This window comes from Cyprinodon tularosa, unplaced genomic scaffold (assembly GCF_016077235.1).
Source record: "Cyprinodon tularosa strain WSP-4 unplaced genomic scaffold, ASM1607723v1 ctg19, whole genome shotgun sequence".
In the NCBI taxonomy this organism is placed as follows: domain Eukaryota; kingdom Metazoa; phylum Chordata; class Actinopteri; order Cyprinodontiformes; family Cyprinodontidae; genus Cyprinodon; species Cyprinodon tularosa.
Window position 1 is genome coordinate 2,663,765 of NW_024038678.1, and position 22,187 is coordinate 2,685,951.

Consider the following 22,187-nt stretch of genomic DNA (forward strand, 5'->3'; position numbering starts at 1 on the left):
TGTTTTGTCCTACAAAACCTGCAATGTGAGTTTAGAGGGGGTCTGCAAGATTGCCACATGTAATTGAAAGGAGCACATATATTCCCTCAAATTAAACATTTGCAGGGAAGACAGGATCTTTTCTAAAATAAACTTGGTAAATAAAAACACACTACTTAAAAGGGGTGTTTTTCATTTCAACAATAGGTGGCAGCACAGAGTTAAGATTTTCTTCAGGGTCATAGTAAAAATATAAAGCTCAGCATTCCAGCCTGTGGCATGCCTGGAGGGTCACTGTTGGGACAGCAGTTTGCTCAGAGAAGAAGTATGGAGCCCTTAACTCGTACTGAGGTGTTCGGACAGCTCAGAAAGGAGCTATATGGAGACAAGGAGTGGAGTTATTCCAGCGCACACCTATTTATCATCCTGGGAGCATCTGTGAGTAAGATATGACAGCAACTTATAACCATTGACATGTTTACTTTAAACAGATCTTTTTGGGTTCTGAACCAAATTGTAAATGTTCTATAATGATGGTGCCCAATATTTGAAGATAATTACATTGTGCAATAGATATTCATCAGTTAACAGATAAAGAAGAAAAAAATATAGTTTTGACTTCTCTTATATCAATAAAACCTCTGCCTAAACTATTAACCAATGAATTGTTTTTACGACTCAAACACCTCTCTCCGTCCTCCACTTCCACTATATTCAGATCCAATATCTACTTTGGACTCATTGTTTTGTGACCCCCTGAAAAAGCTACTGTTTGTACTGTTTACACAGGGAGATCTCGCTAAAAAGAAAATCTATCCAACATTGTGGTGAGTGAAAACCTACAGCTCACTTATTAACTGACTTGCTACACTCTTGAAAGCCATTTACCCTGAAGAGTTTGACCTTTGGACAAAATGTTCCACATTGCTGCTTGTTGTTTAGGTGCTTATTCAGAGATGGCCTGCTCCCAGAAGATATCCATATTGTGGGTTTTGCCCGGTCTAAACTGACCATGGAGAACATTAAGGCAGCATGTCTGCCATACATGAAGGTATTTAGTCACTCATGTCTGGGCTCTAAGAGAATATTACAGTGCCTTGTCTGTCAATCCTGGTATTTATGTGACATACCAACACAAAGCAGCAGTTTGAAGAAATAAATGTGAAGTTTAAAAAAAAAAAAAAATCAGAAAAGTGTGGCATGCATGTGTAGTCACTCCTTTTCAAGTCTTATATACCGATACTTATATAGGGCCCATTTGAACAATTCAATCTGTGCATATGTACAGCTGTTAAATAAGAATACTGTGCAGACAGGTCAGGGAGAAAATAATGAGAAACGTTGGTTTTAATATCTCACAGGCCACTGAGAAACTAGCTTAAAAATGTAAACCCTATGGCACAAATGCAAACCGATAACCCAAGCCGACAGGTACTGTAAGAAGAAGCTGATTCAGAGAAGGAGCCATCGGGTAACTACACATAAATCCTTAGCTGCATTGCATAACTTGGTCATATCCTTCACAAATTTACCCCTTATGGAACAGTAGAAAACCCGTTTCCAGTTTCGCTCAAGTATCAAATATGGCAATGCAAAAGAAAGTGCTCTTGTTAGATGAGACCAAAAATTAACCCTGAACAAGCCATCTTCACAATGAAACAGAGTATCTTGAGTATCTATCAGAGTATTTCTTAGGATAATGGATAATGGGTATCAGCGTATCTATTAAACTACACAGGACAATCTGTTACATGTGGCAACAGATTAAATACAGAGGCATATGTTAGCCTTGCAGCATCAAATGAAATAAATTAAATCAAAGCATGCAAATGTGTTCAAATGGCCTCATCAAAGTATTGATGAAAGTCTAGGTACCCATTTGGGGCGAGACTTAAGGTTGCCAAGGTTTTCTTTCAGGCCTTTTTGCATGTAGCTTGTCTTTTTGCATTTTGTAGCACTGTTGCTGCAGTAAGAAGAGCCAAGGTTCTGTTTCAGGCCTTTCTGCATGTAGCTTGTCTTTTCATGTGTAGATTCTCTTTGGCATTCTCTTACGATCAAAAACAGGCATTTTTGCTCAAACAGCCACTTTAAATTGCCTTCAGGGATGGAGGTTTTTGGGCATAGCTGTCTGTCCTGTGTGTCTCCATTTTATCCTGTGCCTGATATGTCCAGGATGTACCTAACTTCTCATGCTGAAGACGTGTATCAGCCAACTTCTGATGCTGCATGGAAACGGGGGAAGGCTTGATAGTTGGAAAAGAAATGATCAAATATTAACTAATTTGTTTTATCACATAAAATCCTGATCAAATTAAGTAAAGTTTGTAGTTGCAATGTAACAAAGTGTGAAAAAGACTCTGGAGTAAGGAATGCTTTTGGAAGTTATTGCTTTGACAGTTTTTTTTTTTGGGATGACTGTACCGAGTTTCCTCCTCAGGTTGCAGATGAAGAACTTGATAGTTTATCAGCCTTCTTCCAAAGGAACTCCTATCTGAGTGGTCAGTATGATGATGGCAGCTGCTTCCAACAACTCAACAGTCACCTGTTATCTCTGCCTGGAGGAGAAAATGCCAACCGGCTCTTCTACCTGGCACTGCCCCCCACTGTTTACCACCATGTCAGCACAAACATCAGAAACCACTGCATGAGTTGCAAGTCAGTAACCTCTTTTAGGTATGAGAGATAGTGGTTCTGTTTGTTCTAATCTGCTTTGTTCATGGCAGAGGTTGGAACAGGGTGATCTTTGAGAAGCCATTCGGTCGTGACCTGCAGAACTCCCAGGAGCTATCAGCCCACCTGTCTTCCCTGTTCAAAGAAGACCAGATCTACCGCATAGATCACTACCTGGGAAAAGAGATGGTCCAAAACCTCATGGTTCTCAGGTAACAGGCAAGACAGTTGTATCTCTTAAAGCTTCCAGCACACATTTCCTGTAAAATCAGTTTGCCAACCACTGAGCATGTGATCTTTACTTTGTCTTTGTGTTTGGTTAAATAATTGCAAAAATGTTACATGGTCAGGGTAAAATCTGCCTACCCAAACACCCTTTTTACATTTTGCACATTTCTGAGGACGTTGTATTCGGGCCAAAGCAGCTAATCACATTTATTTTCATTTATCAGGCTTAAAATGATTTGCTTTATGTTTATTACCTTTTTTGTTTTTACTTTTAGATGTAGAGAAAAAGCTCACTTGATCTTTCACATTATTCTAAAAGCTAAGAAAGATTGCTGCTGTTTATTACTCCATAAATCACAGCAAACATTTTCAAAAGGTGCATGATGCCCTTTTTGTGTCATGCAGATTTTGTGGTGCTAAAGGTAAATCTAGTCAAACATCTCATATGGTCAAAACGAACTCCAGTCATCTGGAGATCACAAAGAGTCAAGTTTGTTGGATTGGTAATCCTTGGCTTGTTGATCATCGATTAAAAATGTTACCTTTTACTGTGTGAACTCAAGAATTTCAAACCCATACTGTGTTTTTCAGTGTTCGGTCAGTTGTACTTGAATTAGTGTAAAAAAAGAAAAAGGTGTAAAATTTGACTATCAGAGCTGTAATCTGAAAAGTTACTTTAAATGCATCTTCTTGTAAAAGTGAAACCCTTTAATTTAAAAAATGTTTTTTAGAATGCATTACTTCACTTCCTTGTAGGTTTGGAAATCGCATTTTTGGACCCATATGGAACAGGAACAGTGTGGCCTGCGTCGTTCTCACTTTCAAGGATCCTTATGGAACTCAGGGCCGAGGAGGATATTTTAATGACTTCGGGATAATTAGGTGAAGAAATCCTTATACAATGGATCCCCATTTCACATGAGTTCTCCTCTGACTGATGACATTTTTTTGTAAAGAGATGTCATGCAGAACCACCTGCTTCAGATGCTCTGTTTGATTGCCATGGAAAAACCTGCATCCATCAGCCCAGACGATGTGAGGAATGAGAAGGTATGCGCATCATCTTCATAATCAGAATCCAGTTTGTTGCCAAGTAGCTTTGCACATAAAAAGACTTTTACTTGGTGTTGATGGTGCAGACAAAATAGATATATATACAGAATACAGAATAGCCATATATAATATAAAACATACAATATACTATATAAAATATATATTACTATAGTACTATATAACATATACACAATAGACTGTGCGTTGATGTAACGAAGAAGGTCTGGAGATGCTACTAGCTTCTAGGTTCTGAATGGGGGAGGGAGAGAGGCAGTGACAGTCACTGGGCTCTCTGGGCCTTGTTAACAAGGCTGGTAGCGGATGGGAAGAAAATGTTCTTATGGCGTGAGGTTTTGGTCCTGATGGGCCGCAGCCTCCTACCAGAGGGAAGTGTCTAAAATAGTTTGTGGCTGGGGTGTGAGGAATCAGAAACAATCTTCCCTGCACGCCTCAGAGTCCTGGAGGCTTACAGATGCTGGAGAGATGGAAGATTACAGCCAATCGCCTTCTCTGCAGACCGGATGACACACTGCAGTCTGCCCTTGTCCTTGGCAGTGATGGCATTATTGTGTCTTTCCAATTCTGATGTGTTTTATTGGGCTACAGGTGAAGGTACTGAAACGCATAGCTGCTCCAGATGTGTCAGATGTGGTGCTTGGTCAGTATGTTGGAGATCCAAACGGGGAGGGAGACTCCAAGCTTGGGTATCTCGATGATCCCACAGTACCAGAAGGCTCCAGCACACCAACGTTTGCAACTGCAGTGCTCTATGTCCGGAATGAAAGATGGGATGGTGAGGCCTTGCTTCTCTTTCTCTGTTTCCTTTTTTCTGCAGCTTCCATGTTTTAATTTACCAATTATTCCTTTAGGGGTTCCTTTCATTCTGCGCTGTGGTAAAGCCCTGAATGAGCTGAAAGCGGAGGTGCGCCTGCAGTTCACAGATGTCCCGGGAAACATCTTTGCTGAACGTTGTCAGAGGAATGAGTTGGTGGTCCGGGTTCAGCCTGACGAGGCTATTTACCTAAAGATGATGACCAAGAGACCTGGAGTTTTCTTCAGCCCAGAAGAGACTGAGCTGGACCTCACTTATAAGAGCAGATACAAGGTATTAGCAGGTTCCCTTTTATCTATAATTCTGCTCCAATTGTTAAGCCTAAAATACAGTTTTCATTTAGCTTTAACACAAATCATAATTAGGTCTCCCTATGGACAAATAATAATGACTTCATAAGATTAAATAATGCACAAATATGAAGGCTGTGAAACCTCTGACCACAGCTTAAATCAATTTTTATAAAAACAGGTTGAGCATAAAATTAATATTTTTTAAAACAAAAAAATAAAAGTTACTTACTAAAAGAAAACATTAAAAAAAAGGTTGTTGTTCATTTGATTTTTTATATGTATATTTTGCTAAATTCCCTTTAAAAAATGTCTGTTTTCTATGAAATATTTGTTTAGATTGTCTTTTATTACCTTGTTGTTTTGCATTTCTGCTACTTTGCATCGGTCAAGTAAAGAAGTAAAAACATTGTATTTAAACCTCTTATTTTGTAAAATGGAATTTGAGCTGTATTTTAATATAGAGCAATGTTATTGAAGTTTCCAAAATAATTGTCTAATCTTTTCTTGGTTAATGATGACGTAAGCATACATGTGGTTAAAATGTTTTTGCAGAATGTTAAACTGCCTGATGCTTATGAAAGACTGATTCTGGATGTCTTCTGTGGAAATCAGATGCACTTTGTCCGCAGGTTTGTAGCATCATCTATTGTACTTTTATAAGTAACAGTGCACATTGGGTTTTAATCATGTTTGGAAAATGAGCCAAATTGACCTAAAAACACCATATAGATGAGCTGCAGATTGAACTACGGTAATCTGGAAAGAGGAACAGTGGCATGGATCAATCATGTTAAAATTTGTGAATAAGTATAAATTGGGAATTTAGTTGAAGGGGGTATGCTCTGTCACTGTGGAGTATGTTATAACTCAACTAAGTTTTTTTTTTTTTTGTGTGTATAGAAATAGATGGGAAACAATGACCTGGGACTATTAAGGTTTTATTTCTTAAAGTCAGATGCTATATCCTTCCCCTTACATAGAGGTTCTTTTGGATTAGCCACATGTGAACAAGTTTTTTTCATTGCTCATGTGTTAATCTCCTTCCACAGGGAAAATATGTATGATAGAAAGTAGTTATTCAGCACGATCAGAGGAAAAATAACAGCTGCTTTAAAGGGGACCGATATAGTGGTTTGTTAAATGGGATGCATATTTTTTTCTATTTTCTTAATTAACTTACATGCAGACATGTGGCTGTTACATGCCCAGATTGCACCTTATTAAGCTCTTAAATTAAAAAAAACATAAACAACATAAACAACACAAAGTCTGAATCTGTCATCTGTTAGTTTGGTGTATGTTTTTTTTCTTTTAATTGGTTTAAATATAAAATACCCTACTCTTCATTCAGTGACGAGTTACGAGAAGCATGGAGGATCTTTACACCACTTCTCCGACAAATGGAGGATGTAAAGAAGTATCCCATTCCTTACACTTATGGGAGGTAAACTCTCTTGTTTTAATTATATAACAGGAAGTATACAACAGAATGAAAAATTAAAGATACCATTGTTATTTTTAAACATTTCTATTCTTCCTCCTCTGTCTTTTTCCTTGTGTCTATAGTCGTGGTCCAAGTGAATCAGACGAGCTTATGCAGAGGGTGGGCTTCCGTTACGAAGGAACATACAAGTGGGTGCATCCCCACACAAGCTGATGCTCCACTTTGTGTTAATTGCATGCACAAATTCACTAAAACCTTTTGTATGTTTACAAAGAATAAAGTTGTCTGCAGCCATCTCTGTTCCAGTTTAATTTTGTCTGCATGTACTCATAAAAGCACAGTGTTTTGTCCCCAATCAAACATTAGCTAATGTAGAAGTAACACAATATAACAGTATGATTTCACGTGCTCTGTTCATCTGAGATTTTCACCTCAGTCGTTTCACCCTTTTGTGTAAAAATGAAAAAGAATGTATCAGTTTGCACTGAAATCAGATCCTATAAGGCTAAAAGGAGGACAAACTGCAGCTTGGTAAAGTATAGGGGCTAAAGAATGTGGATAATGTATTCATTCTTTAGAACAAGGTAATTTAAAGCTGCTTCTCTGCTACTGACAAAGCTGTATTTACAGTAATCACCAAAATGCAATGATGCAACTTGTGATTTACGTAAAGCCACACCACCTAGCTGATACAGTATACCAGGAGGACTTGTTGGACTGGTTAGTCTGGGAGATGGCGCCTCTCCCAATAACCGTCCACATGGACAAACATTTGTCATTTCTACAAACAACTTGTTGGTAAGTGTATCTAAGCTTAATCAAATGGAATAATATTTTAACCTGTAACAAAGTATGACCTGTCCTGTTTCTTTTAAACAACAGCTTAAATATCCAGAATATGGCTGCATGATTTGACTAAAAATGAAAACTGCAATTATTTTAAACCAATATTGTGATTTTATTCTGATTTTCCTTTACACCAACCAAAATCATCTAAATGCTTTTCTACAGGATTTAAGTTTTTTTCATGGCATTAAAAGCTTGCTTGTCTAGAGTCAATTGTTGCTGGACTTTACTGTAAACTTTGTTTGAAAAAGTGCTAAATTCGATTTGCATGCATGGATCTGTGTGCTAGCTGTATCTCTCCCCCCTTCTGGGTGGTGGCAAACCCACTTTATCCATATTGATCTCACCTAAAGGGCTAGAGTGAGACATTTTTCTATTTACTATAGATGTATTATGATGAATATTGAGTGTCTCCACATTTTGAAAATTGCATTTTGCTTTGCGATTATATTGCAAATGTAATTAATTGCCTAGACCTAATCCTGACCCTCTAGAATTTTTCTCAGTTGATTTTGTAACCAAAAAACTACAAAATTGTGTATAATTTAGATGTGGGGAGAAGTGCATGAATCCCCGTTGAGATACCACACTCCAAAACTACCTTTTGATGCAATAACTGCTGTAAAGCTTTAACAATCTTTTTTCCACCTCCACATCTACAGACTGAAAATGGTGGCCATCCTTTTCCCTAATAACACTTGGACAGGTTAGATAAAGAACTCTGAAGAATTCTTAACACAGCATCTAAAAGGGATTTTGGTCTGGACTTTGACTTGACCATTCTAAAAAGGTGCTTCGAGCTTAAACATGAACTTATAGCTCTAGTTATATTTTTACCACCTCAGCCCAGCAGGTAAGGGAACCTCCAACAAAATATTCTGAAGTTTGCAGCATCTTATAGATTTACTTTATAAAAACGCATATTTAGTACCAATTATCACCTTTGAAACTCTGACAAACCTAAATGTCTACTCAGAAGAAAAGCTTTCCCACTGCATGATGCTGCCACTACAGCAATATTGTATGGTTGGGGATTATTTTTTCAGGTTTGTCTCTGAACATATTTTTCGCCACCTTTCATTTAAGGAAACAAATAGGTGATCTCTTTTGACCAGAGCACCACATTGACTATGTTCCCTGCATGGTATATGGCAAACAAACTGTCAGAATGTTTTGCACAAATGTTTTTGTCAAGAAATCTGGTAAATGCTAATTAATTCTGCTACCTGAGCTATATATCTCTGCAGCTCCTTCAGAGCTACCGGGATCCCCCGTTTGCTTCTCTTCTTAATGTTCTGCCTGATTTTTATTTTTTGGTGAAGAAATTATCTTGGCTGTTTTGTCGATGTGCCATACTCTTTCAGCTATGAAACAACAAACTGTAGAGTACCCTCTAAAATGTTTGAAGCTCGACATGTTTGTTTTTCGTTTCGGAGACAAAGGCCAATTGTCAGAGTAAAGAGGGGTGTATGCCACACTTTAAATATTTCTATTTTTAAATAGGAATTGAAAAAGAAAAAACATACCTATTTAATTTCTGCTTCAGAGCTTTAGACTATTTTGTGTTGCTTACAAAATCTGAATACAATAAACAAATATATGTGCCTACAATGTTGGAAAGTTCATTGCATATAACTATATCTGTAAGACATTTGGATCTACTGCCCACAGTTGAATGATCTTGTTTTTTTTCTCTCTACCAGCTGTGTACCCTAAATGGAACTACTGTACACGCCTGCACAGATCAGAACCTACAGGGATCTTTCCTGGGATTCAGAAAGTTGTGGGAAGAACAATATCGGTGGACATGTGTTCAAATAAGCAAGTCTACTGCGCTTGGTTTACTACAGTAGTAAAATTGTAGCTGTTTGGTTAGTTGATGAGTCAATGTGTAGTCTAGTAAGAAACTCATCTATCTCCTTTATGATCTGAATCTGTTGCTGTTTTGATTCACACTAATAAAGAAATGTTAAAATACATGTTTTTAATTTCATATATCTTGCAGCCTCAGTCAACATGCCTAAATTCTCTTAAAGAAGACAAAAACCATAACAGACTAGAAGCAGCAAACATGACGTGGACAGTAACGGATACACTTTTTTAAAAGGAACAACAGTCTCCATTATTAGCACATAGAAATGGAAAATAAACCAGCACAAACATGTATAAGGTTTTAGATATAAATAGTCCTTTCCTTAATATTACAGTGGAAAAGTAGAAATTAAAGTGCCTGAAATACGAGGAAAGGTTGCACTTTACAATAACAATCATAATAAATGTTAAAGAGACAATTTATTAATGGTTAATATTTTATTTATTTTATAAAATGATTTTAAGCCATTTATGAAAGGTAAATGGGTCATATTGCCCTGCCATGTTAGTTTAGCCCTAACATCAGTGGACTTAAGATCTGAACCTAGCCTTTATTTTTATTTTAACTTGCCCTGCCATGTTGCACCCTGACATGAGTGGGATTAATATTTACCTTTTATAAATAGTTTAGATGCATATAACATTAAATAATCTGTTAAATATTAATAAATGGTCTCTTTACCATTTATATTTAAATCATTTTAGTGGTTATTGTACACTGTAACTTGAGGACCTCCTTGGCAATGAAACTGCAGGACTTGCTGCAGTTTCATCAATTCTACAAACGCTTGAACACCCATCTGATATATTTTATATGGATTGTCAGACTTCATCTGGGTAGGCTACACGTTCTGTTGCACTCCAGCCTCTCCTCAGCGCAGTCTTTTAAGGAGGCCCCGTCTTCGATGCCCCTGGCATACAGACGCACCAACTGGCCATGAATCCTGAGAAAGGCAGCATAGTAAAAGACAAAGCTGATTATGAGTCACAGGATGCCTATCTGTGTTTGAGTGCACTGTAAATGAAAGACTATCAAAGACGTGACAGGCTCAGCAAGAGGCAACATGATGTTCACTTACTTGCAGAAGATTTTAGGAAAAGGCAGAATTTCTCCGTCGCAGTTCCAGACTGACGCAGTAGGAGCTTTTCTGCAGCACAGGCCACACATGAAGGGGTTTAGTGTTTTATCCTTGTTTGTCTTAGTCTGTCCCTCCGGTCTTGTTGCCAGGTTTTGCTTCGATCCAGCTCTGCTTGTACTTCCATTATATCCTCCATCTTCTCCATCCATCCCAACATTTAGACCGCTGTTGTCCTCTGCCTCCTCTCCTTCGCTCGCCAGGGAGAAACGCACGGCCTTCACACGATGAACCTCCACAAACGGCAGGTCAAACTAGGAGACAGGTGAAAACAGAAAACAAAGCGTCATTGCAACCTTTTTAATGTCTATTTAGCCTCTTTTTTCAAAATAAGGAACCCATACCTGGTCCTGAGAGGTTGTGTGTCTGTAGAGATAGGTGAGGAAGCCCAGAGGGTTAGTGTCCCATACTAGGATAAGATCTCCTGTTCCATCAGCCAGGTGGGCAGAGGGAGAGAGTCCCAGAGGACTTTTGGCGCATGAGCTGGACATGCATGTTAGAGACACGCATTTAAACCTGCCGTCCACACTCACCCAATCATCTAAAGAAAGAAACAGACAGGCCAGGTTCTAGTTTTAAATTCCATTCTTGCACTTACCCTGCATGGTCATCAGCAAAGAATAAATAAAATAAAACACTTAAAGAGTACTGTTTAATGTCTATTTATGACACGCTGCAAAAATATGACCATAAGTAAGGAAAGTTAATACATATTTGGTTTAGTACACTTATTAACTGTTAATCTATGATTAAGATCTAAAAATTGAAAAGTAGATCTATTTAACCAAATCCATCACTAAAGAAAACCCATTATATGGATCAATTATATCCAGAATGACAAGCCTTTATGGTAAATTTAATTATCATAAGAATAACAAGGACAGGACAATAAACTTACGTTTTATATTGACTTTTCTGGGCCTTAATTGTATAAAAATAATTTTGTTTTTACCTTCTGATTCATTACTGAACGGCCCAGAGTAGGAGCTGTACAGAGAGCCTTCATCCGAGGAGTTTGTGAAAAGTTTCTCTGTGCTTTTGGAGCAAACACCACACCTAAAAACACACACAACACACAGAGGGCCGGATTTATCAAGATCCAATTTTGCGTGCAGTAATTTGCGCTCGCAAACTGGAATTTTGCGCGAGGGGCTGAACCATGGTTTGCGGGTGATTTAACAAGAGCGATTGCGTAACTGGTGGAAGGTGCAAAACTGTTGGAGACGCCCTATTTAAATGATGGTTTTGCGCGTTTTGTGGTTTGCGGCAAAGTAGTTTGTAGTCTGTACAAACTAGTGCATTAAGAAATTTAAATCTTACAGTGACCCCCAACAAAAAAAATAAATAAGTAAATATATATATATATATATATATATATATATATATATATATATATATATATATATATATATATAAATTGGCAACCTTTATTCCCTAAGGTGGTATGTGCTGCAGTAAAAAAAAAACACAAAAAAAAACAGGTGTTTTGTATTGGCCTGTGACTGTGGATGAGATCCCCGCAGCATTTGGCACGTTGCTCCACAGGCGCAGGGGGAGAACCCCGACCCCGTCGGACAGAACTTCTGAAAAAACGAGATTGGGAGATCCCAGCTCACGCTCCAACCGTACGCTGGAATGACCCAGATGCAAAAAAGTGCAATGTTGCAAGGAGTTTTGTGATATCTGGTATTGCGTGGGTCCTCCTGCTGGCTGGCTCCAGATCCATTCGGAGTTCCCCCAACAGCTCCAAAATGGCAATGCTGGATAAACGATATGTTTTGATGATCGTTTCCTCGTTCATTGCAAAAATATTCACACGGAGTGAAACAATGCGTCTCCTTGCTTTATTTCCATGTCTCCTTCTTGCGACAATAACCGCTGCCATGTGTGCGCAATTACGCATACAGACCATTTGCACCTTCTTTTGAAACGTGTTAAATATAGAGTCAGATACCGTTAGCAAAATTGCGTTCAGGTTTGATAGATCACTTTGCGAGTGCTAAATTAATATATTTACATGTTCTCCTCCCACAAGACGCACTTTAGCGTGTAAACGCCCCATATTGCATATTCATTGCAGAAAAAGTACTAAATGGATCAGAGGCGCTATTTAGCACGTTTTAAAGACCAAATGTTTTTAGCACGCTGTTGATAGATCAGTTTGTACATTTTTTAGCGTGCGCAGTGAAATAGCTCACGTTTTAATACACGCAAACCTTTGATAGATCCGGCCCAGAGTTTTAAAGAGCTCCTAAATTCTAATGCCTACTCATAAAACGGTCCTAAAACAGTTGCTGTCAGCCAGAGGTAGCGTGCTTAAACAAAGACTGAGGCGCACACTCCTAACACCAGGTTGAGTTTCACCTTTCATATAGATCAAGTTCCTGCTGTCATCCTCCTTAAGATACACCCAACACCCCGCTGCAGGTGGTAGCGGTTCCAGTGTCCCAAGCTTTGCCCTTGAGCATTTTCTCCCACACAGCCTACATGCATGTTTTTTTTTTCTTTTCTTATTAAAGGGGTTTAGGGTTACAGAAAATCATCACCATCCTTTGCCTCAGATAACGTAGATTAGGACACATTAAAGGCTGAAGGGAAGATAAAGTGATATGCAAAATATATATAAACCCTGGTTAAAATGCCATGCTTTGCAGAGTAACAAAAATTATGAAAAATTTAAACACAGTGAACTGTTAGGAGGAAAATTTCAAAGTGCTGGCTTCATAACTGTGGGCAAATTTTGAACACTGGCTGATATTTTAAACATTTAGTCTCAGGCATCCCAGTTCTTTTCCTAAGCCATTTTGAAGTCCAAGGTGTTCAAACGTTTTTTTTATTTGCACACATGCTTCTACTTACTGAGAAATAAAATGCCTCTTCGTATTCACTCCCAGAAACATAACTAGAGGTTTTGGGTTGACACTGACCATTACCTTTGACTATAAACAACCATATTTTTTAAGTTCTAAATTCGATTTGAACAAAAGTAACCACCGAGAACAATGCCTCCACCACCACGCTTCACTCTGGGTGAGGTGTTTGTTGGGTAATGCATTATTTGCCAGAGATTTAGATTTTAGAAACATGGCTCCAGTTTTATTAGACCATTAGACATTTCACATGAGATTCTGGGAGTTTTTTAGTGGAGACTTCCTTTGGTAACTCCTCAGGTCAGACATATTGAGAAAAGCCTTTTCTCTGAATTTTGCTTTTGGTGGTTTTTCTTTCAATCTGTTTTAAAAAAACTTCAAGATTTTGTTATTTTTGTCACACATTTCTTCTAACTTTTGATTACTTAATAGTATCATCCATCTTATCTCATTCTCCTGAACGATACATTGATAATGATAATTATAATAATTGATCATTTTGATCCTTTGTAACATCTCTACAAATAATGGCTTTACCTAAGGAAACCAAATTATCAAATTAAAAAAGAATTATATATAACAAAAAGCAGCCGTAGTCCATTTATGCAACCAGGTTATTGCAGCTTTGTTTTTTTCCTGTATATGAAGCGATTGATCAAAAATCTAAATTGTTTCACATCCAAAAACCTGCCTAAATTCAGCAAAGTAATGATCATTTATTAGATTTGGAATTTCTCTTTTTGCAGTAGTTTTTAATTTAACTGTACCAAAACATAATTATGTCTTTCTGCCTAACTAATCATGGTGTTAATCATGGTGTCAACAACCACAGCCATGTACTGCTTCAACATTGCATGTTGTCAAACCCTTAAAAAATGAACTTTCCTTTGTTCTTTCATCTTCAACATTTTTGCACACAGTTGTTTGTGTAATAATCTATCAATGGTTGACATTTTACCCGGACAAGCAGCGGGTTTTATCTCTCGGGCTGGACATCAGTGGGTCTGCTGGCAAATACTGGACGGTGCCCCTGTAGCTTCTGTTACTCAGAAACACCACTGCACCTAAACAAAACAGATCACATGAATTGGATAGAAATGTTCAGCAGAAGAAAGCATGACACACAGAGAGTACATAGGGGTTCTGTTGCATATAATCTGACATAAGGGAAGTTGTGGTCAGATTGCAGCAATCAGCTTAATTAAGAGTATAAAATATATACGGTGTATATATATATATATATATATATATATATATATATATATATATATATATATATATATATATATATTTATTCTTTTTTTTCTGGCACGCAATTGTTTTACATTGGATCTGTGTCAGACCTGAGTAGTCATATCTGAAGGGTCCCATCCAGCGGTGTTTTTCGCTCTCAGCTAGGACATCACCATAGAAGCCATAGCCCACCAGAGATACAGAGTATTTCACCTGACCAGGGCCATAATGGACCGAACACACGTCCAAAGGCTGAGAGTCTCCTGCAGGTTTGCAGAAGGATATACACTGAGTTTAAATTGAAAGAACAAAGATTTGTTTTACGGAAACTTTTTCTCACCAATGACGATGTGTAAAGCTGAGGTAACAGGGTCGATCACTCCCACTGTGGCGTAGCAAACACAGTCTGTGGAGCCTATATTAAAAGACAATGAATGAAAATGTAGTTTTCACACTCCAATGTATGGATGAACACTTTCTAACAATTACCTGCCGGGATGATGCCAATGTGGAGAGGACATTGCTGCAGAGTGACCGCAGGATCGTTCTCACAAAGGCCTGCCTCCTGCTGTGTTCTTCCAATGACTCCATGGAGCAATTCACTGAACATGCCGTCGCCGCCCACACACACCACACTGTCAAAAGCAAACACAATCCTTTCTGTATTGTGAGGGAACCAGACTGCAGCCTTTTCAGCACTATCTTACCACAGCATTTACCTCACAATGCTGACAGCACTCACCCATCAAAGCCTGTCAGGTCTTTCTTAAGCAGGTGGTCTCTGGCCTGGTTGGCCCGTTCAGTCACTACAAGTGAAGGAAAAAAACAACAACATGCAAGTTAAAAGCTAAATGGGTCAAACAGAGGCTACATGTCAGATCAGAATGATTAAAAAACAATACAGTTTTTTGTTAAATTAAAAGGCCAAATGTATAGGTATTTCTTTTGGAGTTTATGTATTAGGCCACCACAAAGTTATGCAAAATTATACAGTAAAAAACAAACTAATATTAAAATCAGTTCAATAATAAATTATGTGGCTCTTCTGCTCAAAGCACTTTTGTAGTAAATCTCACAAAACCACACATTGCTGGCGAATAAGCTGGAATTGAACATCCATCTGGGGCACAGGCACCAATATGTGAACCAATGTTTTCTTCCAAAATTAACCTGGAATGATCCCAATTTAATATTTCTCCATATCCCATCTCCACAGCATATTTTCTCCACCAGTCTGTGTCGATATAGGGGATGGGTTCTTAGGAGTGACAGAGAAGTTAAAATTTCATCTCTTCCTCCATGGTTTACCAGAGTATCCTTCATGATTGATGACAAAACCAATAGCAATGGGACATTTTCTTGCTTTATTTTAATAATCTGAGCATATTCTCTGATTAATTACATAAAAGACAATGCATAAGCTGTTCTGCCTGGCTCTTTTCATTTCTTAATGATGGACTTAACAGCATTTTGTAAGATTTCTGAAGTTCTCAGATCTTTTGCAGCATTTTACAGATTTTATTTCGGGATAGGGAGATCTTGCCATGTTTTCTTCACACACCTTATAGGCTGATCTTCTTTCTTGGACATTGTTCGACAACCATTATTTACAAATGCTGAAAAGGTAGTGACCTATTAGGATTTCCCAACAGTTCTGCACCTGAGTTGTTGTGAAGTTTGAAATGTCTTAGCCAGAAGGAACTCTGTTCCTGTTCTTGCAACATTAGAGGCACACCGCTGACTTTGTGACCTAAAAAGTTGAGGCATACGAGTTATTTTAAAAGATTCCTTAGGCCAATATATAGTGCTTGTCACTATCGATGCTACTAGCGGGGCTCCCCTCTTGAAACTCCACCTAAATAAGTTGGGAGAAGACGCACGGTTGTTGGGCAGGTCATGTGACGTAGAAGAATGTATCGCTTTACGGCCACAGGCTCCTATATCCTGATGAAGCTAAAGCTTTTGCTCCACTATTTTTCCCCCTGCTAGACTACTGGTCATGGCTGAGGCAAGGAAAAATTTTAAACCTTCTGAGGAGGCTAAAAAGAGAAAAAGTGGGAGGGATCGTGTGCAAGGAAAAAAAAGGAGTTGGAAAGGAGTTTTTAGAGGCCGCAGGCTGAAAGAAGAAGCCGGATGTAAAACCAATTTTTTTTCTCTCAACTTTATTATTAGACTCGTATATCTTGTTATTACTTTCTATGTTTAGTAGAAGTAAAATATGGGCAGTTACAGGTATAGTGCCTCTAGTGGCTAAAAATTACGCAGTTTGCCTTTACGTAAAACAAAAATGTGTCTGCTATTGTGGAATATGAATTGCCCTTTAAATTTAATTAAAAATAGATTCTTGTCACCCCCTGGCAAAACAGTTGCATTTAAACAGAGCTAGAATTATATGTTATATATCTTTTAGTTTACTTTAGAGGCATTAAATTACATGGGTGTGAATACAAATACAAGCAATCGTTTTTATTTTATATTGATGTATTTCTAGAACATTTTGAAAACTATCCATCTACTCGGGTTGTATCAATTTGCGTTTGTCCCTCATATAAAATCCCAATAAAACTGAACTTTGTGGCTTAAGTATAAAAATGTTGAAAGATATGAATACTTTATAACAGTTCAGAGCTTACCTATTACATGTGAGCTGATGCCAGCCAGCTCAAACAGTGGGGCAACCAGTGAGTGGTAGATCTGTCTTCCTTTTTTCTTTCCTCCAAAGGGGTTGATAAACACCATCAGCCTGTGTGGACGCAGGGGACCTGAAACATGCATTCACAATATTACTAGTGGCTGCAAAGCTGAGATTAAACAAAAACCAAAGAAAGTTATAAAAAGATATCTTCTTACTGTGAGTTTTGAGGGCTGTCCGAATGTGTCTTGTCCACTGATCTCTGAGGACCCGACTGGGACACGTGAACTGAGTCCGGCCCAATCTCCACAGCAGCCCAGAAGAACTCCTACTGCTGCTGCGCTTCACATAGAAAACTGCAAACAGAAAGATTAGTAAATAGATGTTTTACCACCACATCCTCAGCTACCCTAACTGGCCACTGTTGCAGCAGGCAGTGATAATAGATTTGGTAATAAAGCTGCATGTTGGTGTTAAACTGGTTGTGCAATGATTATTTTACCAAAGCAAACATACCTGTGAAGTCTCTGTCTGTATCTTCCACAGACTTGTGAGGCAGGATCTCCACCCGGCCCTCCTCCACTCCCACCACCTCGGCCACAGGAACTGAAACTTTAACATGGGTGCAATCAAAAATCTAAACCTTTATCAAAACTAACGGAGTCATTTTTTTGCTTTTTAAAAGTTAAAGCACAGGTAAAATGTACAGTGTAAAACATTGAAATCTAAATAAGTAATTTTTTCTTAAAATAAGTGCATTTTTTTTTTTATTTAGAAGGTTAGTGAGACACTTTGCCGATGGAACAAGACTAGATTTAAAATAAGAAAAAAACAACTGCATTGTCTTATTTCAAGTGCATATTATCTAATGATCATATTTTAAGAGTAAAACAACTAATTCCATTGGCAAATAATCTTATTTGCCTGCTCAAATTAAGGCTAAATACACTTAATCTAAAAACATTTTACTTATTTCTGGATTGTTTTTGCAGTGTAGAGCAACATGTATGTTTTCCATTTAATTATATAAGCCCATGGCAATGACATTTACCTGATTTGACTATATTGTTACAAACAAAAAAAAAAACAAAAAAACACAGTGTGATTGAAATGAAAGCCGATTCTGTTGAGCCACCTCATTTTCATAGAACTTCTACTGGCCTTGCTGGCTTCCTGGTATATGCTAGATAAACATGATTAGAATTGAGCCTTTGTTTGTTTAAAAGGCCTGCAGTGTGTGTCGTCAGACCAATACACCTACAAAAATAAATAAATAAAACAGGTGATGTCAGTGTAATTCAATCTAGCTGTTAATGATAAATCAACAGGCCATTGATTTCGACACATGAAATATACTACTGCTTGTTGAGGTGACATTTTATTTTGATAATTTATCCTTCTTTTACCTCAGAAGCCACTTCTACTGGAAACATTTGCATCCATGTTTAGATCACTTTAAATTATTCTGACAGTCTGTCATCTCAATAATTGTAAAATCATACATAAACTGAGATTATAATAAAAGAAATATGTTTTCCAAATATTATCTAATGTATCAAAAGGATAAAACAATTACCCCTAAACTTAACGACAGCTATTTAAAATCGTTGGGCAAACTTTTAAAGAGCTCCCTACATGCTCTGAAGGGATTTTGTCACAATCTTCTTTATGGAGTTGCTGTAATTCAGCCAAATGGGAAGGATTTTGACCACAAAAGCGTTAAAGATCAAGTCACAGCGTCTCAAGCACAAGTAAGAGGCAAAGTATCTGCAAACCATCATATTACCCATCTTATAGGACTGCAGGAATGATGTTCTGCTTTTGAAATGTGTTTGATTTTAAAGTGGATGTAGCAGGACACTGACCTCTTTGGTCTAAAGAAGAGTCTCCTGACATTTGAGAATTTTCAAGATCATAAAACAGGTTTTGCAACAGATCTTGGCTTAAATGCAAAAAACCTATCTCTTTCATGGAAATGATTTTTGCCCATTCTCTCTCCTTTTGATAAAATATAAAAACTGACCTTAGCTGAAGCCCTGGGGTCTGCAGTTCTATAGAAGTTCCAATGCTGTTGTTGTTTTCCCATCAATTAGAACAAATGGAAAAAATGTTAGGATTATCTGAAGTCCTAAAGCTTCAAAAGTATTTTTGTAAATCCCTTTCCATGTTGATAGATCTAAACTGTCATATAACTTTTTCCTGAACATCCTTGGGGTAGAAAGCTATATTTTGCTGTTTTAGATCTTCATGTCCTTAAACAGATTTTATTTAAGTGGTTTTTAAGCATACAGGCCAAGCAATATGATTTTAAAACAATGAAGACATGTGCCACATTTTCACTAAATGTGGAAAACTGTTTTTGACCTACTCTGGAAGCTTTTAAAAAATGGCTTTGTACCCGTTTGCAGTACAATGGTGTCAGTAATCTTTTCAGATGGGGGCATGATGTGTTGATGTGCATTTTTTTTTTTTTTTGCTATCTCTGATATTGTCATGCAGGTTCTGTTTCAGCAGATTATAGAGTCTGCAGGTCGCAGAGATCAGTCCCTCAATAAACAAGAGAAATTTGAAACCAAAAATAGGTTCATCCTATTTATTCCATGATTTAAACAGAAAACTTTTTCTACTCTTTTGGCCAGGTTGGTTTAAACAGATTTTTACTTTTAGTAACTAAAATCACTATTTCACAAATAACTATTGAAATGCATTACTTTTAGAAGCACTGTATGTTCATTAGTGGGTTCAAAATCTGCTACTAATGAGGGATAGATATACTGAGTAGCAATAAAGCCTGTATTAAGCTGAGGTAATGTGTCAGGAGGTGTGTGTGTGTGTTTCCAGCCTGTTTGCAGTAAACTTGTTTGATAACATGTTGGTGCTGTTTAACTAGTTCTTCTTCTGTTCTGCAAGACTTAATTAAAACACTCCCTGTCTGCACGCTTAAAACTGCTTTTGTTATTCATTCCGTCATGAAACCTTAAGTAGTTTTGCACGACTAGTGATTAAGTATAATTTTTTATAAATTGTTCCTTTAAAATGTCACATATAGTCCTGTTATTCTATTTCTAACAGTGGCTGTAGAGTGTAGGTTAGTGTGGCCTGGAGAGGAGCTGCAGGATCCCTCACCTGCTTTCTTATCGCGGTTCTTCTTGTCAGCCTCGGTCCATTTGAGATGCCAGCCTGTCAGGACAGCCACGTATCTCTTATTCCCGACCCATAAACTTGACTCCAGCCTCAGGTCGTTCTCCATCTGCGCTCTCATTCACCCGAAATGGATCCAAACAACACTTTGACCGCAGTTTACCTCCATAACTTTCACATCGCTTGGAAACAACAGAAAACAAACAATAATCTGGATTCAGTCAGTCAGGAATCCAGCCGATGGTTTTCCTCTCTCTGGTGTTACAGATATGGGCTGGAATAATTATCATTTTCCTCTGGATTACACGTTAAGCGTGTAACATTTTAGTCGCTGCCGCTCCAGCGTTAAAGATGTGTTATGTAGACCTTATCTCTAGTCCCTCCCCTTGTGGCACCTGTAGCTGCAATTTGCATAAAGCAGCTGATTGGATGATAGTTTACCTGAGAGACTGTGTCTCTTTATATGGACAGGGGCGGAGCTAGATGGGGGACCAGGGACCTACCATTAGCCACCCTTGCCATTTTTTCCCTCTAAAGGGCTGGTTATACTCCTGCAGCAGTGTGTCGCAGTGAGCTTGACGCAGAAATTTTTTATTTATGCCCAGTATTGAAGAGTGGTCTTAGATACAGCCGAGGCGGTGAGGAAGTGGGGGCGAGTTTGTCCAACAACAGAGGGACATGACGGCGAAAAATAGAGGGGATCAAAGTGGAAAAAGGGTACCGGCTTTCTAGCCCATTTCGCTCTTCTAGCTGGTCCAGCCTCACGAGTTGTTTTCTGCAATTCGGTCATAGAAACAAAAACAACCGGGCCTCCTGACTGCGGTAGTGTCTGCGGTCACCTACAATTTGAGAGAGGTGCAGCAGAGTGTCAGAGTGTTTTTTTCGCTGTCAGAGACGCTCAGACCCCCACATACCGAAGATGTGCTGTCAGTAGGATTCCCCATCCCAACAGCTGCCACTGACCCGGCTGCCTTTTTGTGGTTTGGTAGGTGTTTTTCATGTACGTAATCCAAACTGCAGGCACCAGGATAATAAAAGTGAACATGTTTTGCCAGCAGATTTCGGCATTTTAAGTTAATTTAGGCGTTAATAAACTGTTTCAGAGTGGGCTGCTCAGTGGTGCAGTGGATAGCACTGCTGCCTTGCAGCAAGAAGGTTCAGACTTATATGCTGCTTTTTTAAGTCCACTATTTAGACTTATTTCCATAGTAGATTGGCTAATTTTCAAATACTTTGAAACTAATAAGCTGCAACAGTCTTCTTTCCAGGGCTCTGTAACAGCATCTCCACTTGATATGATGCATCTAATCGTAAAGGGGTAGCTTCTATTAAATATAATACAATATGTTTAAAAACATTTTCTTTTTTAAGCTATTAAGGATGTATTACTTGCATTTTGTAACTACTTTAATGAAATTTAATGTAAATAAGGTTATGAACAATCTAAATAGGTTACAGAAAGTAAGTTGACTTTGTCTCATTCTTTATTATTTTGAGAGGCATACGATAAAATGTATTGAGGCAACTAAAATGACCCATCTCAATGAGAATACTATATTTATTGAATAATTTAATTTTAAAGCGAGCTAAGGTCTGTCATAAGCTATCTCCTGTTTCCAATACTTGAACTGTTTAAGTATCTTGGTTTGAGAAAAGGGTAAGGAGAGTCCAGACTGATTGCACTACTTAAAAAAGCTAAAAAGCTAAAAAAAAACTAATGACCAATATAAAATTGCCTTCCACAGTCCTACAATTGTCTTGACAAATAATGAGGAAATCAAAAGTTATTCCCCATTTTTATATTAAAGGACTTGTCCCTAGCATATTTCAGTTGCTTTTTTGCTAAATTAAAAATAGTTATGGAAACACTGCTGATTGATGTGTGTTAAAAACAACAAATAGAGGAAGTTATGAGTTTGGGTGCATTTAAAGAGAAGTGTAAAAGAAAAAGCTCAATT

General features: G+C 37.9%; 2 protein-coding genes across 6 annotated transcripts; one reads left to right on the forward strand and one right to left on the reverse strand.

Annotated features, from left to right (window-relative positions):
- The first annotated feature begins 238 nt into the window (after window positions 1-238).
- LOC119782180 (glucose-6-phosphate 1-dehydrogenase-like) lies at window positions 239-9,322 on the forward strand. Of its 5 annotated transcripts, none has more exons than XM_038283016.1 (14): window positions 241-417; window positions 769-806; window positions 922-1,030; window positions 2,417-2,634; window positions 2,703-2,861; window positions 3,634-3,759; window positions 3,834-3,927; window positions 4,537-4,723; window positions 4,800-5,035; window positions 5,608-5,684; window positions 6,407-6,499; window positions 6,622-6,687; window positions 7,130-7,297; window positions 9,049-9,322. In XM_038283016.1, exons 1-14 carry the CDS (start codon window positions 259-261, stop codon window positions 9,059-9,061), a joined length of 1,743 nt encoding a protein of 580 aa, XP_038138944.1. In that variant the 5' UTR covers window positions 241-258; the 3' UTR covers window positions 9,062-9,322. The 5 variants fall into 5 exon arrangements, with proteins under 5 accessions (XP_038138946.1, XP_038138944.1, XP_038138945.1 ...); XM_038283017.1 differs by lacking the exon at window positions 9,049-9,322 and adding an exon at window positions 8,008-8,023; XM_038283020.1 differs by lacking the exon at window positions 7,130-7,297 and having other exon boundaries at window positions 243-417.
- On the reverse strand, window positions 9,315-20,603 carry zgc:158263 (ceramide kinase family protein). Its single transcript, XM_038283014.1, has 13 exons — window positions 20,215-20,603; window positions 17,605-17,700; window positions 17,307-17,444; window positions 17,090-17,218; window positions 15,199-15,262; window positions 14,946-15,091; window positions 14,797-14,871; window positions 14,567-14,719; window positions 14,182-14,287; window positions 11,306-11,409; window positions 10,698-10,894; window positions 10,297-10,607; window positions 9,315-10,161 (listed from the first exon to the last, which is right to left on the reverse strand). The coding sequence occupies exons 1-13, from the start codon at window positions 20,348-20,350 to the stop codon at window positions 10,047-10,049; spliced, it is 1,770 nt and encodes a 589-aa protein (XP_038138942.1). The 5' UTR covers window positions 20,351-20,603; the 3' UTR covers window positions 9,315-10,046.
- Between the last annotated feature and the right edge of the window lie 1,584 nt (window positions 20,604-22,187).

Excerpts from the sequence above, each read along its gene's own strand:
- zgc:158263 (XM_038283014.1), bottom strand. The coding sequence starts at position 20,350 with ATGAGAGCGCAGATGGAGAACGACCTGAGGCTGGAGTCAAGTTTATGG. Across the intron at positions 17,701-20,214 it reads GAACCGCGATAAGAAAGCAG|TTTCAGTTCCTGTGGCCGAG; the intron begins GTGAGGGATCCT and ends CCCATGTTAAAG. Across the intron at positions 14,288-14,566 it reads CTTCAGATATGACTACTCAG|GTGCAGTGGTGTTTCTGAGT; the intron begins GTCTGACACAGA and ends TGTTTTGTTTAG.
- LOC119782180 (XM_038283016.1), top strand. The coding sequence starts at position 259 with ATGCCTGGAGGGTCACTGTTGGGACAGCAGTTTGCTCAGAGAAGAAGT. Across the intron at positions 3,760-3,833 it reads AATGACTTCGGGATAATTAG|AGATGTCATGCAGAACCACC; the intron begins GTGAAGAAATCC and ends TTTTTTGTAAAG. Across the intron at positions 4,724-4,799 it reads CCGGAATGAAAGATGGGATG|GGGTTCCTTTCATTCTGCGC; the intron begins GTGAGGCCTTGC and ends TTATTCCTTTAG.